The sequence below is a fragment of the Poeciliopsis prolifica genome, unplaced genomic scaffold, assembly GCF_027474105.1.
Source record: "Poeciliopsis prolifica strain line A6 unplaced genomic scaffold, Auburn_PproV2 SCAFFOLD004, whole genome shotgun sequence".
NCBI lineage: Eukaryota > Metazoa > Chordata > Actinopteri > Cyprinodontiformes > Poeciliidae > Poeciliopsis > Poeciliopsis prolifica.
The window spans coordinates 6,200,836-6,224,859 of NW_026562379.1; the positions used below are offsets into that span (position 1 = coordinate 6,200,836).

General features: G+C 35.0%; 1 protein-coding gene across 5 annotated transcripts in view; it reads right to left on the minus strand.

Annotated features, from left to right (window-relative positions):
* zbbx (zinc finger, B-box domain containing) overlaps positions 1 to 20,037 on the minus strand; it is a 46,363-nt gene extending 26,326 nt beyond the window's left edge. For 3 of the 5 annotated variants that reach the window (XM_055027757.1, XM_055027756.1, XM_055027755.1), the window contains exons 1-8: positions 19,894 to 20,037; positions 18,906 to 19,035; positions 18,304 to 18,417; positions 13,764 to 13,866; positions 13,475 to 13,526; positions 13,095 to 13,210; positions 2,356 to 2,565; positions 480 to 690 (exon numbers count right to left, since the gene is read on the minus strand). In XM_055027757.1, coding sequence (XP_054883732.1) covers positions 480 to 690; positions 2,356 to 2,565; positions 13,095 to 13,210; positions 13,475 to 13,526; positions 13,764 to 13,866; positions 18,304 to 18,417; positions 18,906 to 18,967 — 868 coding nt within the window. In that variant the 5' untranslated portion in view covers positions 18,968 to 19,035; positions 19,894 to 20,037. Of the gene's footprint in view, positions 1 to 479; positions 691 to 2,355; positions 2,566 to 13,094; positions 13,211 to 13,474; positions 13,527 to 13,763; positions 13,867 to 16,122; positions 16,209 to 18,303; positions 18,418 to 18,905; positions 19,036 to 19,893 lie in introns of all 5 variants that reach the window. The other 2 variants (XM_055027759.1, XM_055027758.1) reach the window with 2 other exon arrangements.
* Positions 20,038 to 24,024: the final 3,987 nt, after the last annotated feature.

Sequence of the window (24,024 nt, forward strand, 5' to 3'; positions counted from 1 at the left end):
AAATTCAAATGTTTTGTTTTTAGCTGGATATGTATTTGTCTTCTTGACACTTCAGTCAAAGTGAAGATTTTTTTTTCACTTCACTTGTTGACTAGAACCTTTTGATATGCAATAAATAATTTTCTGTGTTGTTGGTCCTATGACTTACCACACAGAAAGGCATGACATAAGTGAGAGCAGTTTCTTTTAGTGTCATTTTTCACATAAAAAAGGAGGTTTCTTTGCATACAGGTTTTGAAGACTCTTACAGTGCACCAAAATCAAAATCTTTTTTTCAAAGAAGTATTTGCACTTTTGAGGCAGCCTTGCTTCTGGAAATAATATAGCCTGAATGCTGAATGTCCTGGTACAGTTATATCAAACAATAAAGAAAACTCTTTGTATTCAGAACTACTACAATTGCTACCCTCAACAATTCATTTGTCAATTTAAAAAAATAATGAGTGTGTATGCCTACCAACCATGTCTATATATTTCACCTGGTGTGGTGGGTGTCTCCAGTGCATCAGTTGTAACAAGGTTTTCTTTTCCTTCACTCCTTTCTTTCCTCCACTGTATCAGAGCATCCTGAAAAGATCTTGCAGACTCCTCCTCACTATACTGCCCTGTAAAAATGGAGTTGGCCAATTCACTTTTATCATCTTCAATTACTCCCACTGCTTTCTCCTGTCCATGGTTTATAACCAGCACCTAGAACATAAAGAATATCTCATGAGCTTTTATGTGATGGTCAAAATGTGATGTAAGTTTCCATACATATTCTCATTACTAAAGGTGACCACTACAAATTATCAAACACTGCACCTCCAAATCGGCTCTTCTGATGTAATGAATACAGATTATTGTGTCAGTACAATGTATACTAAATGTTTCAGTTCCTTTTATTCTTTTTCCTTTCATCTTTCAGTTCCAATTCTTGGAAAAGTGATGTGTGGTGAGTGTAAATCTTGAGGAACCACTAAAGCCCATTTTCTGCTTTGTCTGGATTCTATAGCTAGTTTTGGTCATTGTTCCTTTGTTCTTATTTGGCATCAGTTTCCCACATGATCACACTATCTACCTAACTAGCCACTGGCTGACTGGCTAGTTAACTTAGCTTCATATGTAAGCTAGCTGGTTCCCTGGTAGCTGGCGCCTTAGTAGCTTCAGCTAACAAGAAAAACTCCCTCTCCAGTTTTGCATTTTCTGGTGTAGGTATAGTCACATCTCTGAGAATTATGCATTCTTGTTTTTTCTAATGTTTTGTTGCATAATTCATTCTCTGATTTTTCTTTTTTAATATTATGTAGTTTGGCATAGAAGCTTCCTGGATGAATATTTTGACTGTAAGGTTGAGCTATTTAGTTAATAAATTCTCAGACTTTATTAAAAAAGTATTTGTGATTATTCCACAATTATGTGTGAAGTGTGTCTTGTTTCCTGTAGCGTTGAGTTCATTATTTCATGAGAGACCAAAAATGTTTGACTGACTATTCTGGATGCTCTGGTGGAGCCCCAACTCTTTCCAAAGGAAACTTAGACTCTGTTAATTTTATTAATGATAAATCAATCGTATTAATAGCTGTATAATCCAAACATTGTCAAACACATGCAAAGTATTTTATTTAGTTTGTTTTTAAACTTGTAACTAAATACAAATTTGCAAGATGTACACCAGCTGGACATGGAGCTAATTTTTTTTCTCTACCTTGTGACCTCAGTTGTTTGAAAAGGCTACTGTCAGAATGAGGTCAACTGCGCTCTATGGTGTAAAGAGTATGAAATGTCAATCTAACTGTTCCTGCCAGACCGACACTGCTGGAGGGCTCCTTTCAGTCCAAAGGTACATGCAGTTCACAAGTTTGCCTTTAGATACAGCCTGTGGATTTGGCGTCAATTAGGGTTTGTTTGAAGTTCTTTCAATTGACTCATATGGTGCAGAGGTAGAACTCGCACCATGTAGAGGCTTGTCTGATATCTTTTTAGTGAATTGTCACATTATGTGAACTGCAAATGGAGTGTAATTTTATCTGCTGGCAAATTTATTTTTTATGCTGTATCCATTCTTGGACAGAGGCTTCATGTTTGGTTTGAACAAAATATCAACAAGTGAAATAAAGCAAGATTGCTAAAATAGTGAATGCTTTTAAACAGTGTAATTTAAAATGAAAGAATTTACATATGATAATGAAACAACATCAAGTAAAACTTTCTCAAATATTTATTTTTAGAGAAATCTAAATATCATCAAAGAATGTGTAGTGTACACATAGTTATAATTCATAATGTTGGAATAGAAATGAGCATAAAGTTGTCCTCTATTTAGTTATATCTTATACTTTAAAGTCGGCTTTTGATCACTTGCACAGCACATACCTGACTGCAATTATGAAAAACTTCCATCTGTTTTTGCTTCACCTTTGGCCACTCATCTTCACTTGTGGTTATTGCATTGAATGTGAGGTTGTGATTGGAATCAGGGCTTCTACTGGAATCAGGATTATAGATACCGGGAAAAGAGCCAGGGTTAATTTTTCTCTGGAAGCAGCTGACGTCTTGGCTGATCACTTGAGCCTGTGCATCTGTCTGCAACAGAAGATCATAGGTTATGACACCAGATCAGTATTGCTTTGTTTAAGAGGCTGGAATTACTGCGCTTATCTAAATTCTATTGAAACATCATTGCGATAAGCTCGCACCTACTGAGAGTTTATATTACCAAAATGAAGCCCGCTTCAGCCCATCAAGCAGTAACAAATGAGTAAGAAAACTATTATAGAAGAAAGGAATACATGAGAGACCCTTACGACACTGAACCTGTTAGCTCAGTTCAGAAGAAGTATGTTGGTTGAGATAAAATGTAACTTTATATCCAATTCCAGGTATATGGATCATTTTGGATCTATCAACAGACACAGCTCACTAAGGAACTATTTTGTACACGAGTATACATGTAGAAATCCCTATCCTGATTATTTCACAAAAACTCTAATTGATGTTATTCATAGGACAAAAGACCAATGTCACTATAAAGGCAACTTAATTCCCCTTTCTTCCTGATTTTGGTGATTAGTTTGAACTTCAGCAAGTCATCTTAAACACATTGAAATACCCAAATACACTAAATGCCAGGCGATTGACTGCTTTGCTATTTGGGTTAATAAAAGAAACTGCAAAGATGTTCTTAGCAAAGAGGCTGGTATACATTTATATGAACCTGACCCAACTTTAAAACAAGAAATTGTGTTTAAACAATCATGACAGATGACCAATTAGTTCACAAAATTGGTACAAGCTAAAGTAGTGCAATGAAAAAGTTATATACCTTTCAATCAAACTTAATACATTTTGACAGGCGATGTTTGACTTGTCAGTGAGGGGACCCTTAGCCTGTCCCCTCACTGACAGGTTAAAGGTTACCTCTCAAAACATATTAAGTGAGCTCAAAAGGTGAATATATACTTTTTTTACCATGAAGCATAACTACTGCGGCATGATGTGCCAAATGCCTGGAACCGTTCTTTTCGTTAAATTGTAGACAAGAAATTTAGCACTCACAACTTTTACTCAAATTGAAGTAGTAAATACCAAGCAAACCCTATTTAAAGTACACTGATGGCATAAAGCAAAAGGAATGATGCCAGACAGCTCTCTTGACCCCATTTAGAGGGTAACTCCTAATCATTTTAAGTGCTCACACTTACATCCCTGGTCTATCCTTGAAACCCAACACAGAAAAGTTCATTTTGTGTGTGTATTTTGTGTGTGTGTGTGTGTGTATATATATATATCTATATATATATATATATATATGTATATATGTCCCTTTCATTAAACTGATAAAATATTGATTACGTTAAAATTAAACTAAAAACTGCAAAAAAAAAGTATTTTTGTCTTGAGCAAACATCTCATTTTAAATAAGACAAAACTAATTATTCTTATTTTAAAAATATTGTTTTTAGCGATCATATTTTTGTGCATGTTTAGTTTTGCCTCATTGACCGTATTAAGATATTTGCAGTAGAAACTAGATAGAAATACTTGGTAAAGTTTTGTATTTTTGAAGTGCAGTTTGGTTAAAGCCACAGTCCACCCAGCAGCAGCTAATTCCTCGAGAACCAATAAAACTGGCTAAACAGTCGCAGATTTTTCCGTTATAAGCTGTTCTCATTTCTTTGTGTCAGTCAGGATGATGTAATTCAGTAGCTCTTATAAAGTTTAGCTAGTCACTGATAAGTTCAACCATCTCATAAAACAGCATCTTCTTCAGCCTGACAGTCATCCAGGCAGCATGGAAACAGTTTGAAGCGCTGCAGTGTGTTATAATGACTAGTTCTGAAACACCTGAAATTGGACATGTAGCAGTTTCACAGAAATGCATCATGCCTAAAGCTATCTATTGAGTCCAATCAAATAAACCGAGGAAGAAAGAAAGAGAATCGGGTGACCTTTGCATTAAAGCTGTAGTAGGAAACTTTTACAAAAATATGTTTTTTCCATATTTCTTAAAACTGTCATTATGATGTGACAGCATGAGACAGAGAAGCTGTGAAAAAAGTTAATTCCTATGCCATCTCCCTTTGGTTCTACTGCAGCCTGATAAAAACCAGCCTCTTGTCCTACGCTATTTGCTTTGTACAGTTTTGTTTACAGCCTGCGCTGTAATCAACCATTCTCCACTGTTAAGAGAGAAGCACCAATCCGAACAAGAAGTCTGTTAATGTTAATTCAATACTTGGAACTGAGACCAACACTGACTTCCTTCACTTCCACTGCTAAAACTTCAGACTGACCACAATTCTTAAACTCTTTGCTGATTGGCCCAGTGAAAAATCAACCGGAGACAATCCCAATCAAGAGGAGAAAAGGCCAGACTGTGTTGGAAGCAAAACATTTTTTCGCTTGAAATTGCACAAGAAGGCAATGGTCAGCCTGGTTCCTCTGCCACTTGCAAAATAAATTGTTTGTCAAAAATAACCAACGAGAGCGAGGAGGAAGGTCTCAGCACTGTCAATCACACTCGTGTGTCGGCTGCAGCAGGGCAAATGGCGGAGAAACAACTTAGTTTGTTATAGGATAAACATTTATCTGCCGTCATTGGAGGCCATCCTAACGAGCCTGAACATTCTTAGCAGGCTCTGTTGAAGGGAAGGAGCTGTAGCAAAGAAGAGAGCAAGGAGGTGTGTAAAATAAATGTGAGAAGCATGTGAGCAGCATGTACACAGAACTAAGATCTTCCTCCTTCTGACTGACTGTTTCTGACCAAGCCCTGTATTTTGGCAAATGGTAGGACCACAGAGAGAAGGCAGAGGGGCTTGACTTCTTCACAAGTTACCAATGAAACATTTTCTTACATAAAATTTACTTACTAAAGCTTTGATTTCATTTAATAAATACATTATGTCCTGGTATATCAAACAGTAAACAAAACTTTACAGGGATTAAATTATGTCTTTAGTTCTATAATAATGTTTGGTAAAGCAAATTAGTTTTTTTTGTCTATAATCTGCCATTACATGCAAAAAAGCAAAATCAGTCTGTTAGGTGTATTCTGTCTTTGTGTTGAATTTGGAATCTAAGAGGAAGGAAATAAAATCTTCAAGTATCAAATCTTTGTGCTTAGTGTTCAAATGCTGTATAAAGTTCTTACATGTGTTGGGCCAAAACACACTCTTTTCAAGATCCCTCAATAGCAAATCAAAAACAGTGAGAACAAACAGAAGGTTGATAAAGCTACTCTTTTTCCTTTTTCTGACCTCTTCCCAGCTCTGTTCACAGGTGCACTTAGATAGAGTCTGAATGTCTAAGTGCATCTGAAACAAAGGAATTGTCAGATCAGCATCTGAAACTGATACTCTGTGATAGTGTAATTGTAGTGCAATTGGTCCAACTTGCAAACATTCAATGAAAACCACAATAGCTACATGTAAAGGTTTTTACAAATATGGCTTTGAAATTCAAACTCATGACTCCCATTTTACACCACCTACATACTCCACCTAACATATCACTGTATTTGCAAAGCATTTGTATAACATGCAAGTGAACAGATAATCAAAGAAATACTGATACTTTCTGTTCAAACACATTTCTTAAACAGAAACTAAGCTCTTCTGTGTTAGACCAAATTTTGGATCAGGTTCAGTACAAGTGGAGCTCTCAAAATGACTGATAACACACGACATGAGTTCAAATTCTGATTTTAAAAGATACATTTATTTGACTAACAGTCTTAGGGAACTTAACTACATGTATGAAAAGTCTTAATTTAAAGTTGACTGAGTATCACTTCTTCCTCAATTGAATTGACGTTTAATGAGTTTAAAATTTATCAAACGAATAAATTTAATTTTTTTTAAACATAATTTACAAGTGGGTTGTATTGATAGAACTGATAAAAATAAACATATTGTTAAACAGAAATTACAACCTCCATCAAAAAGCATATATACATATATCAAAAATATTTTTCTTACAGTTGAAGAAACAAACAAATTCCAGCAGAACAGTAACAGGCCTTTTTTTTTTTTTTGCCTAAATAGGTTCCAGAATGGTAACCAGCTATAGAACCAGCATCTTCTATTTACATTTTAAAAAATTAAAAATCCTTTTTTGCAACCAATAAGTCATTGTGCATCTCATTTCATAAATCTTTGTCTCACAATAAGTACTTCAAAGTAAATGTGTGCAGTTCCATTTTTCTGTTTATGCTCTAATAGATTGTGTAACTGTGGGACCTAGAAGTGGGATGTTTACAGAAATATGACCTACTGAAAACAAATTGTGTTGAAGAATGTTTTCTTTTGAACCAGAACCAAAGAATAGAAAGTGGGTGGGAATGATCTCAGAGACAAAATGAGAAATACAACATTATGACATAAATTAGATTACTTAAACAGGCCTCATTTATATAGTGCTCTTTGGAATTACCTGACAATTATATATTATATTTATATTTTTGCTACACCGCAGCTTACCACACCCTCTTCATGTGGTTCTGCCTTAATGAACTACGAGTAATGATTAATTAATTCATCATTATTGATCCAGGTCTCTGTGTGTGAAAGGCAAGACATATCTGATGAGGTAAAAAAAAAAAAAAAAAAAACTCAATTTATCATATTGATGATTTGTTCTTTCTTTTTGCACTTCATTTTGCCTCATCCCTCATCAGAGGGTCGAGGCATAATTTTTTTCCAAAGAAAATCAAACAGGATTAGTATTGGGGAGAGAGATATGCCTGCGTCAGCTGCATGAGCATAATCCCCAGTCTTCTGCCAAAATACACAGTTTTGCATTACTGCTGGCTAAAGTGAGGATAGAGCCCAAACGAACAGTGAAAATGTACATGAAAATGACAATTGTCTCTTAAGGTCTCTTGTGGTTTGATTAAACAAACATGTATGTGCATTGTTGATTTAATCCATGTTGCATCCTAAAGACACATTAGTGTGTTAACCTTGCCTTTGCTGAAGTATTGAAAATATAGTAAACAATGTGCTACAGCATTTATAAAAACTGAATAGTGTACATTACAAAGCAACGTTTAAACACAAAAAGGATATCTTACTCAGAAAAAGTTCATGCAGATTTTTATGGTTCTCCCATTCTGCTCAGCACACACACTGAGGCATCAGCATTCATTGTCAAAGTATTATTATGTCCATTGTGTGTGTTTTGTTTTGGATCAGAAATTTCTTTGAGCTTTTATGCTTAAATTTTTATCACGCCTTTCAATTATAATATTGCATTATTTTTAATATGGTCACTAAAATTTGGGCTATTTTCTCTCGTTATTTATCCATTCAATAATGTTAATTTGGTATTTATCATGCTGTGATAAACAGTTGTAGTATGGTAACAACATGCTAGCTAATGTTAAAACAGAAAGATCAATATGGGTAACCATGGGTTATATATATATATATATATAATTTTAAAACATGGAGTATTTACTTATACATTAACACCAAAAAGTCATGGATTTAGAAGTCAAATTTAGTCAGTAGCCAAGTTCTATAAAGTCGTTGTTGTCCAAATAAAATCCACAATATTTTATTTGTTGTCCAAATAAAATCCACAATATTCTAACCACACTTTTGTTTCAAGGTTGGTTATGAACTAATTTAGAATTAATCCAGTTTCACATTAAGTGCTGTATATAGGGAGTATGTGCATTAAATCATTGTTTATGGTTATTTGTGGAAAACACTGCAAACGCTGTTGCAAAACCACCAGAGCCGTATAAATATCCAGATTATAATTTGTCCAACATTACTATAAATAGCATAACCAAGAGTAATTTAATTAAAATAATGCTTACGGTAGTTCATTAAAATAAAATAAATAATTTTAGTTTAATTTTGTGACATGGTTTTGTTTATTGTTCAAGAAATTACTCTACTCAGTACTATTGCACACTATAACACAAACCCCCCCCCACCCCCCCCCAAAAAAATAAAAAACAAAAAACACATCTCTAATTTAAGACAAAATATTGGCAGCTGCGGTTTCCAGAATGTTAACGTATAAAATTTTGACAACCACAAATCTGTGTTGTTTCCAGAATTTAAATACAATAAGATTGTTTTTTTTTTGTTTGTTTTTTTTCTTACAGTGTATGGTTAATATCACCAGAGGGTCCAAACATTTTACACTGAATTTGTAGCAGCTTCATCTTATGTACAACTCTTACTCATACTGTTTTTTATCCAGCTTGGAACTAGTTTCATTACTTTACTGCAGTATTTCATAATTAAACTGTTACCTGCTGACTAAAAAGCCAAGTCTTAAAAAAGTAGGTACAGGTGAACATGAAGATTAACGCATGCTAACTCACAGATACAGACTTCTTTATTGTAGACAGAGGTTTTGATAACTGACTTTAAACTTATGCCAGAAACAGTCAGAAAATGAGCAAAACCAAAGGAGAACAGAAGTGTAAAAGTAAAGATGAGAAACACTGAGATTGAACATAGAGAGGAAACAGGCATGTTGAACATGTGATATTGCTTCTATGAATGAAGATCCTGTTGTGGAGTTTCAGTGCCCCCTTCTGTTAAAGTCTGTCAAAGCACCTTATGAGTAGTTAGTGTATATTTCAGGACCAAGAATCCCTTTAGTTTGTGTGCATGGGGTATAACTGAGAGACAAGGAAGCTACACTAGAGAAAAATTAAACATTTGTGTAATTACAAGATCCAAAAATGTTCCTTTAAATTCTTGCAGAAACAACCTGTAAAAACCAGTTTAATTTTAGTAACAAGTATCTCACAGTCTTCAACACTCATCTTCATCACTCAGTCTTAAACACTCATCTTCAACACACAAAGCAGACTTTTACAGAATGAATATTGAAATTACTTTTTGGGTCAGTCTGAGATAAAGATGGAAGTGCCATTTTGTACCGTATGTACCTTATGTCACTGCACCAACAGTGCAGTAGTACTGCATATGGATGTGTGGGTGTTTGAAAGCATCTTAAGGGAGGTCATTATCTCTGCTACCTCAAAGTATCTCAAAGTATCAAAGTATTTGTAGAAGAGATAAAAACCCTTGTGTCAGCAGGTCTGGAAGATATGCATGGACTAGCTGGACAGACCACACAGGCAATGCCAGGGTGAATACTAACACAGTGAAGGAACGATGATATGGCCAAACAACCTTGTTTTTAAACAAAACAATTTAAAAAATTTGTTCCCATTATTTGTAATGTTTTTCATTGGCTGAAGAAAATCTTTTAAAGTCTCAAACCAAATATCTATATTTTCCAAACTTATATCCAGGAGCGTTTAAAAGAAATAATTTTGTTTCAAACGTAATTTAAAAATATTAAGTATAAAATGGTTGTGCTTTGGTGGAAGGATAATTCATCATCATTCATCAACATACTATTTTGCTTTTATCCAAAAGTCTGTGGTGTGTATATATATACATATATATGAAATTATGCATGCATACATACATACGTGTGTGTGTGGGGGGGGGGGTTGTTACAGATAAACTATCAAGTAGACAGTATGCAACTATCAACTCCGCAATTCAATTGTACAGCTCACTACCCAATTAGACTAAACAAACTACTTAAATGTAAAATTTGGAATCTTGTGAGAAACTGAGGACACAATATTGCTAAAAATAAAGATTCCAGATTTGTTGGTCTTGCAGACAAACACTAGGGGCTAGTCTAAGTGAAGACTTAAGTGGACTTCTACCTCATTAAAACAGCTGCAGTTTTAATAACTTTGGGGAAATGTTCGTGACCAGAATGTTTACATTGGGCAATTATTTTTATAGAAAGGATGGGTTAATCCATAAGGAATCTTCCTCTGTGAAACATGTATTGAGTCAGTAATTGCCTGACAGAAAAGGCAATGTAAAATCAATATAACAGCCTTCATCTAAACCGATGAATAAAGATTCTGCTTTGTCCACAAGTTTACTTTTTTACGTGACAGTTACTCTGAAAAATATATGTACACCAATATAGTGGAAATACTGAAGCCTTCTTTCGAAATTCAATTATTGATAAATTGCATAATTATGGTTAGTTTTTGTTGTACTTCATTTTTTCTGGCCAATTCTAAAAGAAAATTAGGAACAACATAGCCTTAAATCCATCAATCAACAAAATTACCTGGTGAATTTTCAGAACCAGTTTGGAAATCATCAATAAATCTTGCTCCCTTTCACACTCCTTTATTTTATGTTTCTTTTTTTAAAAACTTCATCATTTCCAAGAAAAACTAATAATAATACTACGTGTAATAAAGGGGTACTTATTTCTTCTAATGTGCAAGTTTGTGTCAGAAAATACATATGTGCATCTGAATGCTTGATAGTATGCCGTAAAACCCAGCTTCATTTTCCTCAGGCCTTAGGATAATTTACAGCCACACCCTGGGATGAGACTTTCCTAAGGGGTTCCAAGCAGCATATCACTACACGCTATGCAACTACACAGAAAATAAGGAGCAGCTTTTGCCACTTTTTTCTTCATTTTTTTTGTGTAGATGACACTGAATAGATAGTGCAGAGTTATGTGCCTGTCAGATACTAAATAATGTCCAAGTTTCAGTCAAAACCTCAGACAAAGTTAAACACATTTATCTTTGGACGTTTACATTTGCAGGTGTAAGAGAGCAACTGTGTGCATGAGTGCATTTTCAGACAAAGGTGTCCAGACAGTGTAAAGCTTTCCTTTATCACAATCGTTATATGGTACAACACCAATCTAAAATGTGTCCATTAGGGCATTGTGTATATTTGTGCTTGCATTTAGGGTATGTGTCTGCCCAGACTACTCTAAGTGCTGATGTTAAACCCATCACTATAGAAGACTGGGGGCACTGGGCACTTTAATGGACAGTTCAATGCCATCATCAATGCATGCACTTTCAAACAAATTACCACAACAGATTTGAATGCATTTTGTGTGCTGGATTTGAATAACCTATTTCACAACATAAAGGGCAGGATGTCAACTCAGCCAATTCAACCCCTCCTCCTCCTTAATTTCCTCTGTCAGTCTGCCTGGCTCTCACACCCACCACCCTACATTTTCTGTCTCTGTGTCTTGAAAGCATAAGCTTGACCCTAAGACCAGCTAATTTCAAAGCAAAATTAGAAAAAAGAAAGGATAGATAGCAGCTCATTTTACACTCACACTTTTTATTCACACAAACATTTGGGAGTAGCTGTCCCACCTCTTGAGCTGTAGGAAGAGGAGTGAGAAAAAAATAAACAATGGTGCCCTTAGGGGTCTTCCATCTCGATGAATGGATCCAACTAAACAGTTATCAGTGAAAAAACAAACACTCAGATCGACTGTTGGATAGGATAGATGAGGCATCGTAAAGAAGAATAGAAGATAAAGAAAAACAGGTAAACAAGACACAGTGAAGACAACTTTGTAATAAAGCAGATGGAAGTGAGGGAAAGGAGTGAGGAGATAAAGTGTGTGGAGGGAACTAAAAGATGGATAAACCAAATGACCAAGAGGAAAAGAGTAGGAGATAATGGGTATCGGAATGACAGCAGAAGCCAGGAGCTGATGTAGAGGAGAGATGAAGAACAGAAATATATCAAGAGGAATAAAATAGAACAATGAAAAGATAAGTTTAAATGAAATCAACAGCTGAACAAATAGAGAGTGACAGCCAGGTTGAAAAAGAAATAGAGAAAGAGCAGGTGAAAAAAAATGCAAATTCACTTCTGTTGTAAAGTACATCCCACAGCTGAGATTATTACCAGCTCAGTTTTCTAACTGAATGTGTTTGTGTTTTGGGTCCAAAGAAAATGAATGTGTTAACTTTAGATTAATCACGTTAATGTACGTGCTTAATCTGAAAATTTAACATGAAATGGACTTGATACGCAGGAAGCGTGAAAGTTTTATGCGACAGAAGACAGCAACAAAAGTTGAACATTTTCAAGTTTCTCGCAGGTACACGCAACGCACTTGTGTATGAGTTTGAAATTTCACATGCTCAAATTATACCCTTCACTTGGTTGGATGAGGTCAACTGGCTGTCACCTCATTGCCTCATCTATATAGGCAGTTGCCTGGGGCACCACAAGAAGTGGGAGAACAAAGAAGTCGGAAGAAATATATATGTCTATCAGTTGTCCCCTGAAAAAGTTTCCTTCTTCCCGTATGCATCTGTAGTGGAATAAGTTTCCCTTAGTAGTAGGAAAAATACTAAGGGAAACTTAATAGTTTCCCTTAGAGGGAACTCAACATACTATAGATGTTGAGTACTGGGAGACTACATTACCTACTTTCTGATCTAATAATTGCTTGCATTTTAATCCACTGGAATGAGGCAGGAGGGGCTTGCATAACCATAAGCATATTTGTATTTCAAGCTTACAAAGTCATGGAATAGTGATAAATCATGATTAATCACAGTGCCAAAGTGTGATTAATCCGATTAAATTTTTAAATCGATGTACAGGGCAATATTTTGGGTTTTTTTTAATACATTTTGAAAGAACTCAACAGACAGATACCATTAAAAAAGTAACAAAATGCTACTTTGCCTTCTCACAATCCTTAAGAAATTACTATCTGAAAAGACTTTCAGAGTAAATATCAAATGTGTGTTTTCTCACTAATTTAGTTGATTTGACTTCACATTTTCTGGAGATTGTTCCCTTGACTCTGGTTCTTTTTGTCATTCCAAGACCAGCATTAGGGACTGAAGATGAAGATGACGTCGGCGGTGGGGCTGAAAGAGTAAACACGTAGATGTTAACACCCGGCACAGGGATTTTATTTATTACTATTATCAACATATGGATTTATCATTATGAAACCTGGAGGAAAAGACAAAATGAACATATTAATTAGATAAATATTGTATATTCATATTGTATGTTGGATCTTTCTAAATCAATGTACTATAGGAATAGGAATGATTACTAATTAATCAACTATTGACTAATTGATTAATTTAATTAGTAAATTATTTTTCTTGTACTAATTAACTCACCTGGCAGTGGTTCATCCTTCAAAACTCTGATCTTCATTTTTCCTTCTAGAAGCTGTGAAGATGATATACAAGTCACGTAAAAGTGGAAAATGTTTTTACCAGTTTACAGCCTGGTAAAAAAAAAAAATTATGTTTGTTTTAATAATAACAGTATACCAACTCCTGTATCTTTTATGTGGCATTAAATGTTTAGGATTAATAATAAAAATAAATGAAGCTCAGAGTGACTGTATAAAGTTCCATAAAATAACAAAGGCATAGGAGGCAGAGTTTGTTTTTTTTTACTTACTTTTTGGACTTTGTTGTCATTGGTCTTCTTGAAGCTGTTTGGTTGAGGGTTACTGATGGCAGAAATACATTGTCCAAATTTCCACTTTAAGTCTCTAAAATGCCTAAGAAAGAGACCAAGAAAGACAAATGTCACAGATGAAGGACAGATGATTAAATGAATAATTGATTGTAATTGTTGTCAAAAGTCCACAGTTTTCCAGAAGTACTCATTCTGTCATTCATGCCAATGAGATCATAACACAAGAAATTAGTATCACTGAGGCAAGCCAGTCTGATTTAGTGAGATGCTTTCTTATGTCCACTAACTAGACAGTGAAGAACTCTATGGAGTTGAAGATGCCAGCATGAGTCCTTTGACACAGCACTGACTATGACATCTGACAAAACAGCATTTTCAAACAATTCAGACAACTCTCAGTGCTTTTCTCAAGCTTATATCAGCAGTCACTGCAACAGCTGTTAGTGTTTTTGAACTAATTTATTGTACCATTTCATATAGAAGAAAAACAATCATCTGAGTGTTATAAGCACTAGCAATATTTATGAAACTCACTGAATTATTAGATTTTTCAAGGTTTTAACTGCAACAGATTATTACTAATTTCATTTCTCAGGATAGGTGGAATGTACATATAATACATAATTGGGAGTCTTAAAGACTGAAAAAACAGATTCAATTTTGATGAATAACGTTTTGTTGTCATTGCAAATTTGTTTTATTTTAAACCGTAGTTTGGTCACAAGAGTAGGTATGTCAAGTCTAAATATGTAAGGTAATGTTAGCATTTTTTAAAAATTTTCCCCTCCAGGGTTTTTTTGTGGGCTCTCGTATCCCTTATATGAAAGTAGGCTGACAGGAAAGGAGGCAAGCAGAGCGGGTAAGACATGCGGCAAATATCGTCAGGTCCGGAAATTGAATCCGCGACGGACACGTCAAGGACTCAAGGCCTCCAACCGTGGGTCGCGTTATCCCTTAGACCACCACAGCATGCCCAATGTTAGTATTTTGGAGACTTTTTTTTAGATGTGAGCTCTAAAGAACAATTGTTTTCCAAGAGAAACAAAACATGTCGTAAACAATATAAAAATACACACTATTTGAAGAAAATGAATTTGGCAGTTTGATGTGACATTTTGGAGTACAAACTATGGTATCACAATAATAACACAACATTTTAAAACAAGTGTATTAAATTATCAAATTGCATTCAGTTAAAAACAGAAAAGTTACAAATATCCCAACAATGACTGGTATATCACATTGATTTGTTAAAATTATGTTATCTGTAACATTTACTGTATATCTTGATTGATATATAAACACTGGTACAAATTTTTCATAACTGATAAATTTAGTACAGTAAACACTGTGCTTATGCAGAATACTAAGCCTTTTTTGCCATTCTGTTCTTAACAGAGTAATACATGCCAAACAAACTGATAATAGATGAATATTTACCTGGGCTATCTGCTTAGCTGATGTTTGTAGCTTTTCAATTGTATATTTAAATAATTACTTTAGGAACTAATTTCCTTTTAAAACAGCCATATTGTATTGTTGGAAATACTTTCAAACGTCTCAATTTATAGTTCTTGAGAGCAGAAAAGTTTGGAAGCTTTCTTTTGAACCAGCTCAGACACTACAACATCAGGTAGTGGTCTCCTGATGGTAGCCAGAGTCAGAACTAAGCACAATAACACTGCATTGCAGTTTTATGCCCCTAAAATCTGAAACAGTCTTTCTAGAGAAATGAGCCGGGACTGAACTCTAACAGTGTTTAAATCCAAGCTAAAAATAATTCTTTTTAGCCGTGCATATGACAGATGGAAGGATTTGATCTACTATTTTTTCCTAATTAGACAATGATATTTTTTAATCAACTTTAAACTCTATTTAAACTCTATACATTTTTCTGTAAAGCTCTTATACACAAAATGTGCTATACAAATACATGTCCCTTGCTTTGCCTTTCAGAAAGCTGAAAGCACTGTGTGTAGCACCTGGTGGGTGAGAGGTAGCTACTTTAGGTTTTTGGTTTATACTTCCAGAGAAGCAATAACCTCTTTTGAAAACTTGGTATATATTGATATCAGTAATGGACCAATGCCCAGTGAAATGCATATGTACAAACCCTGCACAGAAATTTAAGTTTCCAAACTGTGGATGAGAGAAGTGTGGTGGAAATATTGTTTATTCTCATGTTGCTGAATTATTTATGACATTTATTCTATTGTGATGCTAGGCTCTCTTTGGAAAAAAAGTTTATTTTAGATTGAGCTGGCAGCCTGTCAAGGCTCAGGAAGTCAGACTTTGAATCTGAATATGTGTGTATGGAATGGTGAGAGAATCCAGAAACCTGATGTTGTTGCTTTGCTGTACTGACACTGAGGGAAGGCGTCAGGTAATCATCCTACCAGCATCATCACGGCAACTGGACTGTCGCTAGAAGAGACAGTTGAAGCACACCCCTGTCAGTGCAGGATGACAGGGTGTCCCCTCAGGGGCCCCCTCAGTCTGAATGCCTATTTGGGTTTATGTATGGACTGCATTAATGAAAATCAAATCATCTAATCCAAACAGACAAAACAATGAACTACACTCACATACGCATAGTTCTAAACAGTAATGGCTAAAACATTTAGCCTAGGTTCCATGAGGGAACTTGTCAGCTATGATTTATGTACCGCATTTTCCGGACTATAAGTCGCAGTTCTTTTCATTGTTTGGCCGGGGGTGCGACTTATACTCCGGAGCGACTTATGTGTGGAAATTAACACATCATTATATCATATCACATGTTATTTTCACACTAAACGGCAAGAGGGCGCTCTAGGGCCCTCTTGCGGGCCCTAGAGTTGTTTAAAAGCAACACAGAGGATGAGGATTTCATTCAATTTAGTGATTTGGAGTGACACAAATGGTTTGGTAAACTTGTTAGCATGTTATTTATGCTATGAATAACTCTTAATATGTTGTGTTAACTTACCCGGCACATTCTCAGTTCGTTGTTCATGTGTCATGTAACGTTAGCATATTGTACAATTATTCAGCCTGTCATTACCTCTGTTCTATTTTTATTGCCTTTCAAGATGACATGTCTGTTCTTGGTGTTGGATTTTATCAAATAAATTTCCGTCAAAAATGCGACTTATACTCCGGAGAGCCTTATATATATTTTTTTTCTTTATTATGCATGTTATGCCAGGTGCGACTTATACTCGGGAGCAAATTATAGTCCAGAAAAAACATTAATCGCTGAATACATAAATACAGTAATTGCTGAATACATAAATTCATAAAAGAAGAAATGTTTTTTTTTGTAATTGAGAAATCATCATAATTAACAGAACAAAGGCAAGAAGAGATCAGTCTCTGTGTTATTAAACAGCATAATAAGTTTAATTTCTTGAATTTAGTTATTCAAATTAATGAAAAATAAAATATTAAGATGCACCTGTAAGCAAACAACCAGAAATGCAGATTTTTGATTAGAATAGTGGTAAGATTTTTTATATATATAAAAATGAATTCTACCTTTCCAGATCAAACTAATGAAATTCTTTGTCAATGTACTCACAATTACCAAATACAAATAAAATGACAGGTAAAATTAGACAGAAAGCTGCACAAACATTTCTGCTCCTTTGACCTTTACTATAGATGACTATATGGGTATTAGCCAACCTCATTTTAAAAGGTGTTTCAGTTTTCTCATCTCTTCCTTCCAAAGTGGATTTTCTGCTTGACCTTTACAGGTGGAAGAATCTCTCATGTCTCTGCACTTTAGACTGGAGTCATAGTCTTTCTGTCTCTGTTACTCGTCTTTTCCATGTTGTTTGCAGCTGTCTTATGGTTGCTGCACACTTTTCCAACTTTTTCTAGTCTCAGTACTGCATCCCCAATTGCATCTCAGCCTTATGCGTGCCCTTTTAGACACTAATAGTTGTAATCCAACTACTTTTCATCTGATATCTTTATCAAGATATGGAGGCTTAATTCTTCCCAAGCCAAGACTGTACAGCTCTTTCAACAGAACATCACTCAGGCCATTTGTTATACCATTCCACTGATATTAGGAAATTTCAACTGTGTCATCCACTCAGAACCAGCGATTCTTTTAAAACAATATGTGCAAGATATGCTAAAAATTATAATCTGCAGTGATACCAAGTCTTTCTGCAATAATAATTTTGGAAAACAAATATTAAAACTGTTCAGAGAACATAGTTTTTATCTTCATAAGATAAACGTAATGTTTAACACAATACTTCAAGTGCATTAAGACCATCTCCTTTTATTTAAGACAAGATTTCACTTTCATAAGCTTCCTAAGGTTATTTTTTTGTTCTTCGTGGTGTATCTTCCATTTAATGACTATCAAATCCTATGATCATATTTTTACATTTCTTGAATTTTTCTGGGCATGTCTACTCAACAGCACAATTTCATTTAATGTTATTGCTTTACTTACATTTTGGCTTATTCCGTTTGTTTATTCGTTTCCAGCACTACTCTTTAGAATATAACCAAGACTCACCTTCTCTCCTCCTTCTCTTTACTCATGCTTTCTTTCAACTGTTTAAGTTTCTCCTCCATATTCTTGCTCTCACTGGCCAGTGTTGCAGTGTCCAATTGCAGTTTGTGCAGGTTCCTATAGCAACAAAATCACGTGCACATACAGCAAACAGGTATCAACAATCAATCACACAAATGACCAGTTTTGTCAGATTGGATGGCAATCTTTCATCGATATATGTTCAATTCATCTTCAGCATTAGCAGATCCCTGTTTCCATGACTAAATCAATACTTCAATCAATTAGTTGCTGGATCAGTGTACTGGCAACCAAGGCATCAACCCAGTCAATTATCTGTAGGCATGTGAGAAACTGTAGCGAGGTATATAACCGAATTTTGTACTGTGCTCACAAAAATTGGACAACATATCTTCAGTCACCTAAAAGAGATGCTACACAGACAACTGCAGAATCAAGAAAGGCTATAGATTGTCCAGAAGTCCATTTTGTTCATGATAAAATTTGAATGCTATGGATGGCTAGCAGATCAATAGCACTGTAGTCAAAGTATGCTAATGGGCTTCTAGTTAATGCCCTAAATCACATTATTGATCTTATCTTACCTGGAATTGAGCTTGAAAGATCTGGTCCTGTTGTTAGGAACCACATAATTATTTAAATTCATGCTTCTTATGTCCAGGGGTTGCAGTATTTCACCAAGATCTCCTAACACGCTTTTGAAAAGAAACTCTTCTGCAGCAATACAGAGATGCCATTAAATTTACAATCATGTATTTCTCACAAAATAACACTCTACTATAAATAAACCAGACCACAATAAAAACAGCAAAAATATTTAATGGAAAAAAAATATTTCACTACGATAGATAGGGACATTTTCTATGTATTTAAAAAGTACATTTGCAAATACTGTAATATATCAGCAACACAGGCACACATGCTAGTAATATGTAAACACCAGCTACATTTGGTACCAGTCCTGAAGCTTGTAATACACAAAATACACGTTATTGCTATTTTGCTCGTAACAAGCTGATATTAGCTGAATAAACAGTCCAATCAAGCCTAACTGCTTGGGTTGCCAGCCTGCTCCCGGATCCCTGAAATTGACCTCTGTCTCTGTCTCTTTAAGAAGTTCCAAGTCTTTACAACACTCTACCTGTTCACTTGTCATCATAACAGGCTACAATGTATTCAGTATTATTTGTAAATACTGACCAAACACACCGAAAACATTTTTAAAACAGAGCCGTAAAATTAAATGAACTAAATTCACCAAAGAGACGTTAATGTTAGATACACTGAAAAAATGACCACTAACAATTTTTTAAAAAATTTAAAAGGTCTCAATTGGGCACTACGAGTTGTGATAAAAAAGGGAGTAGTTTCTACAGAATTGTGTTCAATTTCTGTGGTGACCCACCCGCCATATAATCAGCTTCCTCAATCCACCTGTGTTTTTACCTTTTTTCTAACAACTGCTAAAACCACATGCTAAAACAGCTGCTCTGTTCAAACCGAAGCTAATAAGAAACTTTGGCACTGCGTCACATCGCTTAAAGTAAGCAAACACAACGTAGAGGAGCTTACCCTGAATCCGGGTGTAAATGTCTTTTTTCACAACATGTCTCGGCGTTAGTTAGTCCCCAATATTCATTATAGGTTTACCGTATTTGAGTAGGATTTTTCGCTAACAACCGCTGCCTACAAGAACGACGTGTCTGTTGGGACGGAGTCGCTATGGCAACCGAAGCCGGAAGTTAATTTGAATTGAATATGTTATCGCTCCGCGCGCGCGTTGATATCAGCTTCCGCCTCCCTGCGGGTGTTTGATGACTAATCCTCAACTTCAGACAGATTACTCCTGCGTGACTTTCTTTGTTACATAAATAAGCACACAGTTCAAAAGCATTTATCCCCCTGTTCCCTAAATAATCACGAGTAGACTAGTGGGAATTCCTTGTAAATGATGCTTTCTGTGAGTAGGCTATCAAGATTAATTTTAAGCACTGACTAAAGCTTTCAACCTCCCCTTTTTTTTTGGGGGGGAGTAACTTAACTCATTGAAAATTAACATCTCCTGGCAGTTCGTGTTGACAACCTTTAAAGAAAAGAGAATTTTCCCAAAAGTCCAAATAAAAATGTAAATGCAATTAATTTGAAAAGACCAAAGCAAAATCCATAGATGTGGATTCAAGGGTTGGTCTGTAGGGAAACAATATTACTATAAATATGTCACAAATTTGAAATAGGTACAAATCATGTACTTGTGTCTGATGCAACATTTTCGTTTACCATAAAAATGTTAAATGTTGACCCTGTTTGTCCTACAATTTGTTAAAAAAAAAAACAGAAGAAACAAGTTCTTATTAATCAGTAAAGAAACAGTTTGTTTAACATGTACATGTGTGGTTTTGGCTTTATTTGCATTCTAGGACAAAGAATATACTCAGACAATTTCAAAATCATTGTCAAATTGTGCCCCAAGCTTAACATCTTCTTTCAGCCTTGCAATTTTATCACAATTCTTCCCCAACAGACCACAATAATGGTCCGCCAAACACATGACAGCCTCGTTCCTGAATCCAGCTTTCTTTCCATTCCCTTTTGTCTTTCTCTTCCTCTTCCAACATTGTTGGCATTTGACCTATTGCTCCTGCCATCAGGGAAGTGTGGGTATATGACTTATTGAGTGTGCCTGTGAGATTGTGAGTGTGCATGGTCATTCAGGGTTGTGGCCCTCCAGCTGGATTCTGTCTGTGCTCCTAAACAGTTACTCCCTCCTTCTCCTGTTTTCTGTCAAATCTGCTTGAACACACAGCCTGGCGTGTAGTGGCATACCGATGAGTGAAAGACTGAGCGGAGAAGAGGGAAGGGTGGTAGAAGAACGGTTCAAGGGGCTGTTAGGTGTGGGTGGGGGGGACGAGCATTGTAAGGGGCCAAAAGCACATGAAAGAGTGAGACGAGAAAAAGAAAAAAGGAGCAACATAATGCATGAAAGGGAGGCATGGAACAGCTGAGCAGTTGCAGGAAAAGGACAACCAGTGTACTGTGAAATGTCAGGGCTATTGAATTCATTAGGAGGCAATGATCATGGTGCTACACAGAATGTCATCTGTTGGGTTAAATATTTTTTAGGCAATCTAAATGCTCGGTACACTGTATAGAAACAGTTTTAAAATGATTGTAAACATTTTAAAGAAGACAGTCTTTGCACCAAAAAGTGAAAGGAAGTAATCACCCAGCAGTAGTCAAATTAATTTAACAACCCTACCAGTAGATAATGGTAGCATTTTAATGAAAAGAACTGGAAACTAAAATGGAAAATTTTGACTTTTTCATGCATTCGTTTTCTGCACTTACAAACTGTTAATCGGAGAAAGAACACCAGCTCTCTATACTGACATTCAGTGTCAGGCAGCTGTCATTTCTTTCCTATTTTGTGATTATTATTTTTTTTTTTTATTAATTACACTTTTTTAGATGCCAAATGGACTCATTCAAGATGGACCTGAGCAGAAAAATATGCAGGATGAAAATTTTTTAGCGTTTAAAAAATTGGCACGCAAGTTTGTCTGAAGGCAATCTCCATCAGAATTCTCAGTTTTTTCTTTATTTCATGTAAATGCTTTCTTTAGGCTTCTTCTACTTTGACTTTGATAGCCCAGGAGTAATTTATTTGTTGTGAAACAAAGACTAAAGGCAGCTTTCCCTGAATGCTAATGGCATATTTGTATAAAACTGTCAAATCCAATGAAACTAAACTGCATAGATCAACAGAAATAATGTAGGCTGAAATAAACAGATATTTGTTCAAATTACCTTAGGTTAAGGGGAGAATATGAAGAAAAACAACTTTTTTCTGCTTTTAGGAGTTTCTATTATTGTTTTTTGAAACACTTTGTAGTCACCTATCTCTGAAAATATTGAATTTTACAACTTTTTAGAAGTGCTTGAAGTTATTCTACAAATAGAGTTCAAATTTAGCCTGTATATAATGAGGCTTTACTTTTATTTACAATGTTTGATTAATTTAATCATTCTGAGGTCCAACATCATGGGATGTTTATGGAAAGCTGGAATGGTTAAAAATTCACACATTGTGATGAAAAATTAAACATAAGTGTCTATATTTGAAGTTGGAAAACAACCACTATTTCCACTGTTGTTGAACTAATCTAGCAAATCAAGTACTGTGAGTGCAATGCCAGTATCTGTACCATATATAGTCTTATTTTAGTTTTGATGCATTGTTTAAAAAGTGAATAGAATAAACTAAGTTTAGTAGCAGTTTTCAATTGTTTAATTAGTATAAGTTTTGCACTTCATAAATTAGCACAGGGGGTCTGAAATTCTGATGTTGCCTTGGTCAATCAGCTCAGGCACTAAACATGCCTGCTTGAACCTTAACTTGCTGTTATTTTAAAATAACTATACCTTAATGGAAATGATGGGTGCCACTTATGACCATCTTTATCACAGTATCTTAAGAAAACATATTTCCAAGAGCTAAATTTTTTATGTTAGAAAAAAATAGAAGAGGATTATTATGTCAGCCAATTAATATGAGACATTGTCGATGGGCAGCAATGTGCTATTCAAAAAAAGTCAAAGAAAATCCTGTCCTTCAGTGCTTTCTCTGGAATCACAAAAATAGTACTTGATAGCACAGAGACGTTATGAAAGTGTTTTTAGTGGTTTTAAAATTAAAGCCTTATAAAATCATATACCTTAATACAATAACCGACCCGTGACTAGTAGCCCCTAGGAAACTCTAGAAACCTATTAAACAACAATTTTAAGTAGATGTGTCTTGTTTATAGTGTTTATACTGCAAAACTCTCTTTTCAAACAAGGAAGGTGACACCATCATGGTTTAGTGTGCCACCCAGCAGGATGTCCAACTAATTAAGCTAAAAAAAATCTTCTGAAAATTAGGAGCAATAATGAGATTGTAAGATATCTTCCTTTACACTGTATGAATGGTCTTTTATGCAAGATTTTCATAAATAGTTTCTGAAATTAAATCTCATTTAGATGTTTGTGTCTCAAAGGATTCACTTTTGTGCTTGAGGGTAAAAAACCTAAAGCTGTAAGAACTGCATCAACTTAGGCTGATGGAGTTCAGCCAAAATAATGAACTGAGTTTCACACAACAGTCAGGATTTCTTTTTTTTTTTTTTTCTTTTCTTTTTTTTTTGTGGTTTTATCTTAAAGACCTTGATTACTTATTTTGCAGCAACCATGAAGATCATAAGAAAAAGTACAAAGGATTTGCTTAAAGTTACTTTGATCTTTTCAAAAGCTGGATTTTGTCAATTAAGAATTTGATCTTATGAATGTTGAAAAAGCAAAACTTATGCTTTTTACAACAAGCATTGGGTTTCATGAACAACAAATAGGATCAACTCTAGAAATCAGAAAAAAATTGCATTGCAGTGTTCATTTTGTTAAAACAAATTAAACCCTGAATAAAGAGTAATGTAATGATAAAAAAAGCAACCAAAAATAAACAAAAAAAACAGAATTTTTAAGTGGATTTTAAGGACAATTTTAACAGTTTTTTTCTAGTTAGTTCCAGTCTCTAATTAATGTTTTTAATAAAACATTGCTCTTGGTTAATTATGAACATTTGTACATGTGGATTATACAACAGCTCAACAGCAAATGTCCGTGCAAATACTTTTTTTAAGATTGTACACTAGGTTAATACACAATTTT